Genomic DNA, 14312 nt, shown 5'->3' with positions numbered 1-14312 from the left:
AGGTGGAGGTTGCAGTGACTTGAGCCCAGGAGGTGGAGGTTGCAGTGAACTGAGATTGCACCATTGCACTCCAGCCTGGGCGACAGCAGGAGACCATGTCTTTAAAAAAAAAAAAAAAAGAAGAAAAAAGAAAAAAAGGAATAATGAAGCAAAATCAGAAAGAAATAAAATAAGTCAAGTATGAAAAAGAATCATTTAGAAATTTTGGAAGTAAAAAATATAAAGTAATTGAAGTAAAAATTTTATGGGACAAACTCTAGACTGGGCCCAACTGAGGAATTTAGGGAATTCATAGATGGCTCTGAGAAATTCCTCCAGAAAGCAATGTATAGAGAAAAAAAATCAAACTATGCTGCAAAGTTAAATAACATGACTGAAAGATTGATAGTTCCCACATATGTCTAAAGAATGTTTCAGGCTGGGTGTAGTGGCTCACGCCTGTAATTCCAGCAGTTTGGGAGGCCAAGGCAAGAGGATCATTGAAGCTAAGAGTTTGAGACCAGCCTAGGCAACATAGCAAGATCCCATCTCTACAAAAAAATAAAAACATTAACTGGGTGTGGCTGCACATGCCTGTAGTCCCAGCTACTTGGGAGGCTGAGGTGGGAGGATCGCTTGAGCTTGGGAGGTTGAGGCTACAGTGAATGATGATCGTGCCACTGCACTCCAGCCTGGGTGACAGAGCAAGACCCTGTCACACACAAAAAAGGGTGCTCCAGAAAAGCATAATACAAATAGCAGAGAAACCTTATTGGAGGCAATAATGGCTGAGGACTTTGAAGAATTGAAGATAATCTTGCATCCCCTGATTGAGAGTACTCTCTGGGTAGTAAACAAGATAAATACAAATGCTGTAACTACACATCCAGACACTTTATGATGAAACTTCAGAACCTCATGGTTAAGGAGAAAGTCTCCAAACATGTCAGTGAGAAAGCTGGATTGCCTCCAAATCAACAGCAGACTTCTCAACAGCAGCAACACACCTTGAAGGAAAATAGAGAAAATAATTCAAAGCACTAAGGAAAGATGACGACCAAATTTGAACTTCATGTCTTGCAGAACGATCGTTCTCCTTTTGTTAAATTGTTAATTGTAGTGAAATACACATAACAGTTTAAAGTATTTTGAAACGTACATTTCGGTGGCAGTAAACACATTCATCCTGTTGTACATTCATCGCTGTTATCTGTCTTTTTACCTCTTTTCATCTTGTAAAACGAAAACTCTGTCCCTATTAAACACTAATTCCCATTTGCCCCTCCTGCACCAGCAACTTTCATTCTAACTTTCTGTCTCTAGGAATTTGACCACTTTAGGGGCCTCCTGTAAGTGGAATCATGCAATATTTGCCCATTTGTGACTGGCTTATTCCACTTAGCACAATGTCCTCAGTGAGGTCCTCCATGTGGTAGCATATGTCCGAATGTCCTTCCTTTTCAAGACTGAGTAATATTTCATTGTACGTATATATTGCTTATCCAATCAACTGTAGGTGGACACATTTTCACTATTGTAAATAATGCTGTCAGGGACATAGGTGTACAAATATCTTTTCCAGAACCTCTGATAAACTCTTATTAAGCAAAATCATTTCAGAAAAGCAGAGACTGAGAGTGTTTACCACACAGAGGCTATCACTAAATGAGTAACTGAAAGACACACTTCAACATGAAGAGGAGAGAACTCAGATGGACGGTACAGGATCTCAGAGACAATAGTGCAGTTAGCAATAAGATGTGTTGGTAAGTTTACTAACTAGTTACAGTCTTTCAAATGTGTTCTTAGAAAAAGGAAAATTAAAACTATAGATTGTAATATCAACTTGTGGGGAGAGAGCTCTTCTTTGCTTCAAGAGTAAAAGAAATATTAGAGAATTATGCTTTCTTTTTTTTTTTTTTTAGATGGAGTCTACGTCTGTTGCCCAGGCTGGAGTGAAGTGGCGCGATCTCAGCTCACTGCAATCTCTACCTCCCAGATTTAAGTGATTCTCCCGCCTCAGCCTCCTGAGTAGCTAGGACTACAGGCATGCACCACCATACCTGGCTAATTTCTGTATTTTTAGTAGATACCGGGTTTCACCATGTTGGCCAGGCTGGTATGGAACTCCTGACTTCAGGTGATCTGCCCGCCTTAGCCTCCCAAAGTGCTGGGATTACCGATGTGAGCCACCATGCCCAGCCAGTTTCTTTTAAAAATGTGCAGTTAAGTACAAATGTTAAAAATTGAGGGAAATCACAAGAAGAATTGAATTCCAAACATTCAGGGGGAAAAAAAGGAATACAGAAACCTTGTTAACCAGAATACAGGAAAAAATAAAGTGAAAAAGACGATAAATAAAACACAAAATAAGATGTTAGACATCAAGCACTAACATGTCAGTAATCACGATAAGTGGGAATAGATTTCATTTATCCATTAAAACATAAAGATGATGGTGAGATTGGACTCAAAAAATCAGTCACCTATATATACAGCTTACAAAAATACATAAAACTGGATCACACAGAAAAGCTGAAAAAATTGTCACACATAAATGTCAATGTACAAGAGACTGCCATTGTATCAATATTCATAATGGAAAAAACGGAATTTAAGGTAAAAAGCATAAATCAGGATAGATAGGGATGCTACATAATATTGAAAGGAAGGACCAAAGAGCTTACCATGGTTTCTTTTTGCCTGGGAGGTCAGCCTCACAATTTTAGCAAAACCAATATAACTACGAGGAAAAATTAGCCATCCACAGTCCTGATGGCAGAATCTTTTTTTTTTTTTTTTTTTGAGGCAATCTCACTCTGTCGCCTAGGCTGGAGTGCAGTGGCATGATCTTGGTTCAATACAACCTCCGCCTCCCGGGTTCAAGCGATTCTCTTGCCTCAGTCTCCCGAGTAGCTGGGACTACAGGCATGTGCCATCACACTCAGCTAATTTTTGTATTTTTAGTAGAGATGGAGTTTCACCATGTCGACCAGCCTGGTCTCAAACTCCTGAACTCAAGTGATTCTCCCGCCTTGGCCTCCCAAAGTGCTGGGCTTACAGGTGTGAGCCACTGTGTACAGCCCAGAATTTTTTTTTTTCAAATATCAGAAACATATCAAAGGTCAGGTGTGATGACTCATGCCTGTAATCTCATTGCTTTGGGAAGCCAAGGCCGGAGGATCCCTTGAAGCCAGCAGTTCAAAGCTGCAGTGAGCTGTGATGGTGTCACTGTGGTCCAGCCTGGGTGACAGAGCAAGATCCTGTCTCTAAAACGGAATGAAAGGAACAAAGAGAGAACGAGAGTAGGAGAGAAGGAGAGAAAGACAGAAAGAGAAAGAAAGAAGAAAGAAAAGGAAGAAAGAAAGGAAAAAAGAAAAGAGAAAGAAAGATCAAACAGGCAAATGCTTAGCAAGAACATTGAAGATCTGAACAACAAAATTAACCATCTTGACCCAACAGATAAATATAAAACTGCATGCAATGAATTGAGACCATTCCTTTGTTCCAAGGACACAGGGACTCTGATTGCAAAGTAACTGAATTAGAAAATACCAATAAAAAGATAGTCCTCAAACACTATATTTTGGAAACTTAAAATGCACTCCTAAGTAATTTATGGTTTAAAGAGGAATCATGAGAGATTTTAGAAAATATTTAGAGTTGAATGATTAAAACGAGTACAGGCCAGGCGCAGTGGCTCACGCCTGTAATCCCAGCACTTTGGGAGACTGAGGTGGGAGGATTACTTGAGGTCAGGAGTTCAAGACCAGCCTGGCCAACATGGTGAAACCCTGTCTCTACTAAAAATACAAATTAGCTGGGTGTGGTGGCGGGCACCTGTAGTCCCAGCTACTCAGGAGGCTGAGACAGGAGAATCACTTGAACCCAGGAGGCAGAGGTTGCAGTGAGCTGAGATTGCGCCATTGCACTCCAGCCTGGGCGACAAGAGCGAAACTCTGTCTGTCTCTCACACACACACAAAAACAAGAAACAACTGCAAGCCACACATTGAAGGAACCCTCTGTTTTTGCCTCCTGGGGCTGCCATAACAAAGTAACCCAAACTGGGTGTCTTACAACGATAGAGACGTATTGTCTTGTTCTGGGGGCCGGAAGTCTGAAATTGAGGTGTCAGGGGGTTGGTTTCTTCTTGGAGGCTCAGAGGAGAACCTGCTCCAGGCCTCTCCTGGCTCCTGGTAGTGCTGGCAGTCCTTGGTGTTCCAGTCTCTGCCTGTGTCCAAATTTATTTTTCTTATAAGGCAGGGGTCCCAACCCCCAGACCATGGACTGGCCTGGTCTGTGGCCTATTAGGAATTGGGCCATACAGCAGGAGGTGAGCAGGGGGCAAGCAAGCATTACCACCTGAACTCCGCCTCCTGTCACATCAGTGGTGGCTTCAGATTCTCATGGGAGCACGAAGCCTATTATGGACCGTGCACGCGAGGGACCTAGGTTGCGTGCTCCGTATGAGAATCTAATGCCTCATGATCTAAGGAACAGTTTCATCCTGAAACCATCCCCTCAACTCCAGTCCGTGGAAAAATTGTCTTCCACAAAACCAGTCCCTGGTGCCAAAAAGGTCAGGGACCACTGTTCTAAGGACACCAGCCATTGGTTTAGGGTCTGACCTAATCCAGTATGTCCTCACTTTAACTTGCTTCATTGGTAATGACCCTATTTCTGAAGAGTCACATTCACAGGTACTGGGAATGAAGACTTCAACATGCCTTTTGTGGGGACACAATTCAACCCACAGCCCCCCTCAGTCCCAGTCCCCAGGGGGCGGTTAGTGGCCCGGCCACCTCTGCGATCCCACAGTCCTGTCACTCCGGCCCATGCTCCCTCCTAATTCGGACAATAAGAGCCTGTGCCATTATTGTCCAAGCCAGTGCTTCTCAAAATGCAGTCCCTGAGCCTGCAGCAACAGCAGCAGCCTCCCTGGGACTTGGGAGAAATGCAGACGTCCTGCACCCGATGGGGTCTCCGCAATCAGGGACTGTGCGGGGGAGGCTAGCCTGCGTCAGCGAGCCATCCAGGTCACTCTGATACACGCGAATGTGTGGTAACTGCCGAGCCAGGCGGCTGCACTGGCTTAGAGCTGTTACTGCCATTCTACAACTTTACACAATGACCCAGACACAGAAAAGGTTGCGCCTCGGAACGATTTCTGTTATGGGATAATAAAAATCCCGACGTCAGAGCTAAGGAATGTGACCTTCCACTGCTCCAGTTGTAACTCCCTGCTGTCCTCCTGCTTGAGCCTTTTAGGGTAAAGTTCAGCACATATCACCCTCGCCAACTGCGCCCTGTCAAGCAGTCGCAGAGTCCTGTGCTGATGTGCTTGAATTCCTTGCTGGTCTGATGATGGCAGGCGCAGGAGGGGAGTGGAGGGACATACAGAACGCCAGGCGGCAGCCACGTGGTGCAGGCAGAGGTTCTCTCCCCGTGGGAGCCTGCCAGCTGGCTGCTGTGTTCTTGTAGGGAATAAATCAGGAGGCAGAGCTCTGCCCGGGACTTTCTTGGGCAGTAGGAGGAACTGGGTGAAAGGTCTTGGCTGCCGAGGCCACAGTATTTTCCGAATCCTGTGCTATTTCTTGTGAAACTACGAATGCAATGCAAGACTGTTTCCTAGATTGTGGCAGATGTGGGAGCTGGGGGGACCTTCGGAGCCGTCTCCCAGGCGACCCTCTTCTTCAGACATGAGGAGCTGAGGTCCCACTGCTCAGAAGCTGACTGGGCATGTCAGCAGCCTCCCTGGCCATGACACAATCTGCTGTGCTGCCACAGGGTCTGGCTGGGCAGGTGTGGGACTGAGCTCTGGGGACCCATAGTGACACCACACAGCCAACCTTCAGCATGCTGGTCATGAGAACGAGGGCGGGCCTGCAATCCTTGAGTCACCGTGTTGGTAGTTCTGAGTAGATCATACTATTCTTGATGCCTTGGGCCAGACTGGAATGAAATATTTTTTCTCGGATTTGGTAAACTCGTTTGCTGGGGTAAGTCGTGATGTTCCGAATTGCTTCTTTGGATGTGTAGACCAGGAATAAGATGGCAGCACTGCAGGATTCCGGAGCCACCCACAGCACCAACTGCTGCTGCAGATACACAACCATGGGTGCTCATGAAGCTGCAGAAACTCGCGGGGACCCTGACACCAGGTGAGAGTTCCAGCTGGCAGTCTGAGGTGAGCACACCCATCCTCAGGACTGTGGCTTGGTGCTTCTGTAGCACTTTGGAAACATCCAGGGTTTTCATACTCTTGACTGTGACAACAATCCCTGGTGAAGGGAAGCTTTACAAATAAAAGAAGTAAGATCACAAAATATAAAGGAGTTGCCCAAAGGTTCATATTAGCTGCAGAGGGGGCCAGGACTGGAATGTTCCAAGTCTTTGTCCCTGACTAGGGGTGAAGCTCTGATTGGGGTTCCCTGTGGACATCTGGCTCATGGGCTTTGTCCCAATGTGGTGTGGTGGAAACACGGACTAAGTAGGGGATCTGGAGACTAGCTGCCCCTTGACCTCTCTGGACCTCGAGTTCCATGCTCTGAAAACAAGGATGTTAAATTAGATCTGATTCTTTCCAGTTCTAACCCCACAGCAGCTCTCACCTGGCCATTCTGTTGCCCTCTAGGAAGTCATTGAGGTAGGGAGGATGGGCAACACGAAAATTCTGTTTGTTTTTCTTTTCTTAATATAAAACGTTCCCTTCTTGGGGGAGGGTAAGGAGGTGGAATGGTTCTAGAAACTCCCAAGGAATGTTTTGAAGGCATCCTGGTTCAAGGATTGCTAGGCAGCGTGGGCAAACAGAGTAACCACAGCATCCAGAGGCTTCTGCAAGCACACACACCTCCTGGAACCTCAGGCGCTGCTGAGGCGGCTCTGGCACAGGGGCAAGGCAGCAGTGTGCACACCTCTCAGACTGGGGCAGCAGCCCGCAGGCACTACAGATGTTTCCTTGAGAGCCCAGACCTCTACAAGCATCGCTATGAGGCAGTGGCACATTCTGGGGCATTTGAATGACTTCCAGACCTGTGGGTACAGCTGTGATCTCAGTCTGTTTGCATTAGCAATGGCAGAGGGCGCTGAGCAGGAGCAGCCCTTCCTTGTTAGGAGCTGGTGACAGATGGACTCAATAACGACAGGTCAAATGGCAGCACAATGCACTGTATACATGGTGGGGAATTTTAACCACGCAGCAACAGGTGCAGGTTAAATTCAAAAGAACCTGCCCAGGTGGTGCCCTACAAAGGCTCCTCTGCTCATTCATTCAGCAGCAACACCATCAGACCCCAGGAACACAATGAGAACACTGGCAAAAACTGTCCAAATAAATAAACGTTTCCAGAGCTCCGGAAATTAACTAAAGGCTCATAATCCAGGGAGTGTTGAAGGAAACTGGCCGAATCTCAGAGCAGCAAGCATTGTGGCATTTTTACTTGCCCTATTCACAGCCCTCCAATCCTCTGCCCCCAAGCTCCCTGGTAGCCTTGAAAGCAACAGCAGCAATCCCCATAAAACCCAGCAGCTTAGCAGCCACAGGAAGGGTCAAGTTGAGGTTGGAGCTCAGTAACCTCATTTGCCTGGTCTGGTGGTCCTACCTGCAAGGCTAGCCTGTGACCTGACTCTGAGCTTGGCTCACCCAGCACTTTCTCCCTGGGGTGTCAGGGATTGCTTGTCAAAACAGGGATTGTCAAAACAATCAGCAGCAATTTCGGTTGACACTGGGGCAAACAACAAGCTAACAAAAACTGGAAAATGAGACGCCCACAGGGGGCCTTGAGAAGCCATTATTTCTGGGGTTACACAAGAGCCTGCAGGCTCAGGGCTGAGTGCTGCTCAGGAAATACCCGAATAAGTTGGATGAGTAGAAGTGCTGACAGCAAAACTCTCCCCCCAACTTTTATACCCAACAAGACTATCCTTGAAAAATAAAGAAGACATTCCCAGATAAACAAAACCCAAGATAACCCATTGCTAGCAGACCTGCTCTATAAAATATACCAAAGGAGTCTTTCAGGCTGAAAGAAAAGGACACTAGACAGTAACTTGAATCCAAATGAGGCGTAATAATGGGCACCTGTAAAGGCAACCACATAAGCATGTAGAAAAGACAATATCAATATATTTTCTTATTGCAACTTCTTTTCTCTATTTGATTTAAAAGGCAACTTCATAAGCAAATTGTAAGCCTGTGCTGATGGGCATATAATATATAGATATGTCATTTGCATGACAATAGCACAAATGAGAGAGGAACTAGAGCTAAGCTTTTGTATGCTATTGAAATTAAGTTGGTATGAATCTTAACTAGAGTATTATAATAAATTAAGATGCTAACTATAATTCCCAGGGCAACTGCTCATAACTTACACACACAGAAACCACAAGGAAATTAAAATGGCACAGTAGAAAGTATTTCGTAGGCTCTGTGCTAGGAGGAGCTTGGAATCCAAGATGTTTGAGACACTGTCTCCACTCCAGCCAAATCTAGTTGAGTAATACACAACATACACAATACAAGGAACAAAAGTGATGATCAGTTATGACACATGCTGTACCATGTAAGACGAGAGTGCTTGGATAGATTCAAATAGAGGGGTGCTTCAGGCCATCCTAGAAGCCCCTGAGAAGAGAGAATGTTGAGCTCTGAAGGCTGAGAAGTCTCAGGAAGGGGTGTCCAAGGCAAAGGGAAGAGCCCCGGAAACCCCCATGGCTAAGAGAGCTTTCTGGCTCTGGAAACTGACCAAGGCCACTGACCAGACAGGGTTCAGCTAAGCAGCAGCAAGGTCATGCTGTCTTGAGGCTGGGACACACAGATTTGGCACAATCATCACGGAAGGATTTTAAGCAAAGGAACTACATGATACTATTTTTACAAGCTGGCTTTGGCTGGGGTATAGGGGCTTAGAGGGTGTGCCATTGCAGACCAAGACACAGTGGAGACAAAAATGGACAAAATACAAGGTAGATTTTTGAAGGCAAGGCCCTTAGGATTTGTTGATGGACTGGATGAGGAGTATGAGGGAATGGATAAAGAACAGCTCCCAGATTGCTAGTTTTCATATGGACCCAGTGAATAATGGTGTCATTTCGTGAAACACTAAGTCCAACGGAGGACCAGGTTTCCAAGGAAAATCAAGAATTCGGTTCTTGATTTTTGGACATAGTCAACCTGAGATGCCTACAAAACAGCTAAGTAGAAGAGTCTGTCAAGATCAGCCTGGAGCCCCAAGAGGTCAAGGTGGGAGACATTTTGGACTCTTCTGGCTACACAGAGTTAAAGCTATGCTTGAAGAATATCAACGCAGAGGGTGTGGGCAGGAAAAAAGGCCTGCTGAGAAGTTTGATACAAAACAGCCAAGGAGACTGATGTACCAGCAGAGCTGGCAGGCCGACCAGGAGATGGTGGGGTAATGACACAGGGGAGATGGCGGTGAACTGTGTGGAATGCTACAGAGAGGTCAAGAAAGCAACCAGAAACTGCCTATTAGATTTGGTGACAAGCAGGTGAGAAGCCATTCAGGCAAGAGCATCTCCGGTGAACCACTGGGGAGAGATGTCCAGAGAAGATGGACAATTTAGTTTTAGCAAAATTCTATCACATTAATTTTCATTTGTAATGTGATTTTATAATTTGTATTTTAAAATTCTGAACTGCAAAATATTTTGGATATAGTTTTACAGTTGCACTTCCTGTATTTCAATAAATCTAAGACTACACTTATGTAACACAAAGAAAAGCATTACCTTTTACAACACAATTTTTTTTTTTTTTTTTTTTTTGAGACGGAGTCTTGCTCTGTCACCCAGGCTGGAGTGCAGTGGCGCGATCTCGGCTCACTGCAAGCTCCGCCTCCCGGGTTTACGCCATTCTCCTGCCTCAGCCTCCCGAGTAGCTGGGACTACAGGCGCCCGCCACCTAGCCTGGCTAGTTTTTTTTTTTGTATTTTTTAGTAGAGACGGGGTTTCACCGTGTAAGCCAGGATGGTCTCGATCTCCTGACCTCGTGATCCGCCCATCTCGGCCTCCCAAAGTGCTGGGATTACATACAACACAATTTTATTTTAAGAGACAGGTCTGGCTGTGTTGCTAGGCTGGAGGACAGTGGCTACTTACAGCCATGCTCCCACTGCTAATCAGCACAGGAGTTCTGACTGCTGTTTCCAGGTTGGACGGGTTCACCCTTCCTTAGGCAACCTGGTGGTCCCTAGCTCCCAGGTCACCATACTGATGCCGAACTCAGTGTACACACAGGATTAGCACTGCATACTATAGCCCAGAATGGGTGGGCTCCAGCAATCTCCCACCTCAGCCTTCCGAGTAGCCAGGACTGCAGACACATGCATCATGCCCAGTGACAATGTTTTATCACCGATTGTAAGACTAATGCTCTGGCCAGGCGCAGTGGCTCACGCCTGTAATCCCAGCAGTTTGGGAGACCAACGTGGGCAGATCACCTGAGGTCAGGAGTTCAAGACCAGCCTGAGCAATATTATGAAACCCCGTCTCTACTAAAAATACAAAAATTAGCTGGGCGTGGTGGCATGCACCTGTAATCCCAGCTACTTGGGATGCTGAGACAGGAGAACTGCCTGAACCTGGGAGGCAGAGGTTGCAGCGAGCCAAGATTGTGTCGTCATTGCACTCCAGCCTGAGAAATAAAAGCGAAACTCCATCTCAAAAAAAACAAAAAAGCTAATGCTCAAACTATCAAGTAAAGGAATCAACTGTCTTCTTGAGATTGCTGCCGTGGGCAGCTGGACTGGGGCCTACCCTGTGTGGCATCTCCAAGATTTAGTGCAGGATTTACGCGGCACACGGGTGCGGGTTTCTCTGCTGTGTTCATGGCACGCAGAACAGTGTCTGCTACATGGCAGGTACTCAGGGTGTATCTGAAGGAATGTGTGCACTACACCACATACAGAAATGATAATATGCTCCCTCCAATCAGGAGGTCCAGTCCTTAAAGGACCACCCCAGGAGAGTTGAGTTGAACTTCAGTTTCTAGTACAATATGCGGTTGTAAGTTCCATTTACATAGACATAACTGGATGAACTAGGTCCCCATTTTCTGCTTAGTGTTCACACATTTTTAGACCTAAGAATAACCCAGGTAATAACAATACCGTGTTGTTAAAATTTATTTTTATGTAGAAGGTGATTATTTGGCCAGGCATAATGGCTCAGGCCTGTAATCTCAGCTACTCAGGAAGATCACCTGAGCTTGAGCCCAAGAGTTTGAGGCTATGGTCTGCACCCTAGTCTGGGTGACACAGCGAGACCCTGTCTTTAAAAAGGTGTTTGGTGGAGGTCTTCTAAGGCAAAAATTTCATCCTGAAATGACAAATGAGGCAAAACTATTTAAAAGATCCAAATTAATGACATGTGTTTTAAGAACATAATTTTTCATTAACAATCAACTGCAAAGCAAAACTGTATTTTGTTAATAAAGTCAATGGTAACATCTGCTTACGTGTTAGAAACAGCCCTGTGAAATTTCAGCTGCAAAAGGGAATCATTTAAAAAGCACTGCTCAGCTCCAAGTGTGACTTACAGACAAGGTAACAGCCACCAGGCAAATGAAATCCCTCTTCTCCTTTATAGTTGCTCCTTGGAGAGAGGGAGGCCCGTCGTCCGGGTCTGAAGGAGGCTCCCGAGACTGACACAGATCACTAAACTGCGGGGTGTTCTAGGAGAGTGACAGGCAGGGGTGTTTTCTCAATCGTCTCCTGTCTGACACAGACATCAAGCTAAGCTATGAGCAAGGGTGAACAATGCCTCTCAGCAGCTCCTCCTCCTTGACCAGGCTCCCGACCACGGAGCATTTCAGCCAAGGTTTGGGGATCTAAGGATGGAAGGAGAGAATGTGATCACTGGGGAGGAATGCCCCTCACAGACCCCCGCCAGAGCCACTCAGCTTCAATCAGCTGTAACCCAGCCTCAACACCTGCCCGTCACAGCGCAGGGAGTCCATGGTCAGCAGCCATGTCAGCACACCTCCTCCTGTGGCCACATCGTCACTGGTTTCTGGAATCCAACCTGGGGCCTTCCTGAAGCCAAGTAAGAAACTCAGGACAAGGCTTCTCTTCTTTGAAAGCCACATCAAGTAGCACAAAGGACTGAGGTTTGCAGCTATTTTATTTACAAGTATACATTAACACAATGAAATAAACACTGATATATTGAAGCCTAGTTAATAGTAGTGTAACAATATGCATCATTTTGATGATTACATTATTTTAAACAACAAACTACACTGAAAAATTAATGCCGATAAAATTCTTGGTCATAATATTAAGAAATACAATATATAAATTGAAAATATGATTGCTTAAAATTTGAAAATGGAAGTGAACTCATTTGGACAGACTCAGAGTTAACATAATCTGAAGGGAGAGGAGCTCTGACCCAAATGATATCTTTCAGGTTAACAGAAGAAAAAAGAAGCATAGTTGATCTTCAAGGAGAACGGGCAGTTTGCTTCTTCAGGTAGAATATATTCCCAGTGTCCTCGGGCTTCGCAGCAGAATCACATCACCGAGCATGAAGACTTGCCTTGTGAAGCTGCCCCATCCATTTTTTCTGCCTCCAAAATTATCCTTCTAAAAACATCAACAGCAGTCTGGAGGGAGAAAGAAACCCAATCACAGTGTCAGTGCGAAGCTGAACTCCGAGACTACTTCCCGGACTGAAGAGGGCGTGCCACTTGCCTGGCCCTCCTGCTGGTGGAGGAGGAGGGGTTCTGGTGAGCCCCAGAACTTCAGGGCCCCCCGACGCCCAGTAAGGCCACTGTCCACCTCTCCTGACCCAGACCATAACCAGCCTCCCATTGTGCTTTTGACCCTGTTTTCTTCAGGCACCAGGAGAGGCCCAAAGAGTCCTCACTCCTGGACTCACCACCATCTCCTGTCCCACTCCACCCCACGACCCCCACCCCAGTGTCCTCTGGACCTCAGAGTCCCTCTTCACTTCTGGCGCTATCTTCCCTCCAGTCCCATGGGACACACTCTCCTAGCAGCCCTTGCCTCTCACATCCTTGACTCCAAGAGGCCTCCAGTGGGGGAGGCACCCTCCGTGCTCCTGAGATGCCATGATGCCAGCCTCCAACACCTCTGCGGCATAATTCTCGGCCATTTCAATCCACAAACTGCCCTCCCTATCTCCTGGCCTCTCCTCTGCTGCCCGTCTTCCTGCCCTTAGCCTCAGCCCAGGGTCAACTCCACCAGTCCTTCACCACAAAGAGGAATCATGGCCACTTGTGGCAGGAACTCTTCTTACACTGAGGGGAGAGAAGAACTGTCAGATCCTGTCTTTTGTTGTTGTTGTTGTTATACGGATTGGAGGTTTCTATGTTGCCCAGGCTGACCTCAAACGCCTAGCCTCGCCTCCTTATGCACCACAACAGGCCTGAGCCACCGTGACTCCCCGACCCTGTCCTTTAATAAATGCAGTCCTGTGGTCATGAAAACCTGCCCCTGTTCTCAGAAGCCGCACGGGAAGTGCCCAGTTCTCCTAATCACCAAGAATCCCCCTCCCCCATCACTCCAGTGACTTCCAGTATCCCACGAAATGACAACACACCAACTGCCAGTGTCCCACCAAACCACCTTCCCAGCTCTTTTTCTCTAGCTATCCTGAAGCAACAATTCTCAGCCCCACAGGGGCCTGATTTGTTGACCCTATTATTACATCTCCCATGATCCTTAACCATTTCTTGCTGTTCCTTTCCCTCTCGGTCAGCTCAGACTCTGCAGGCCACCATGGCGCCACTGTACTTCAACTCCCTTCCCTACCAACTGTCACCGGCATGGTGCCCGCGGCCACACAGTAAACGTTGCCCAGGGAAAACACACACCGCTGACTACTGACCTCACACCCATGACCAGGAACCTGGGACAGACGCTTGGTGCTGCCTAGCCACCCAATTGCATCCCTGGGGCTGGGCACTCCCCAGAGAAAGGATTCATGCCTTGTCTCTTCTCCTCAAATGTTCCCCATCCTCATGCTCAGCTGAAAACCTTGTTTTACACACTTCACTGGAAAACAGAAGCCACATTCATGAAAGAACTCCACATCCTCCGTCCACCAAGCTGACCCACCCACTTGAATGTGGGCTCCCATCCTCAGCCTTCTGTCCTATTGCTATGAATGAGGTGTCTGTCCTCCTAGTTAACCGAAGCCAACCCCAGGTCCCACCCCGCTTGTCTAATCTAGGTCACCGGCTTCGGATCACCTGATTGACAGGAAGCAGTGTGTAGAGAAAAAAGGACTAGATGTGGATGAGATTTACAATTCAGTCTTAGTTCTTACACCACGTAAGGTAGTGGG

At 46.6% G+C, this 14312-nt stretch overlaps 1 protein-coding gene across 2 annotated transcripts in view; it reads right to left on the bottom strand.

Moving 5' to 3' along the window:
• Nucleotides 1-11405: 11405 nt before the first annotated feature.
• Nucleotides 11406-14312, bottom strand: part of RHEB (Ras homolog enriched in brain) — a 52120-nt gene continuing 49213 nt past the window's right edge. For both annotated transcript variants that reach the window (XM_011984325.1, XM_011984324.1), the window contains one exon: nt 11406-12606. In XM_011984325.1, the coding sequence (XP_011839715.1) occupies nt 12514-12606 (93 nt within the window). In that variant the 3' untranslated portion in view covers nt 11406-12513. The remainder of the gene's footprint in view (nt 12607-14312) is intronic.

Source organism: Mandrillus leucophaeus, unplaced genomic scaffold, assembly GCF_000951045.1.
Source record: "Mandrillus leucophaeus isolate KB7577 unplaced genomic scaffold, Mleu.le_1.0 Scaffold266, whole genome shotgun sequence".
NCBI classification, from domain to species: domain Eukaryota; kingdom Metazoa; phylum Chordata; class Mammalia; order Primates; family Cercopithecidae; genus Mandrillus; species Mandrillus leucophaeus.
This window is presented reverse-complemented; position numbering and strand designations above follow the sequence as displayed.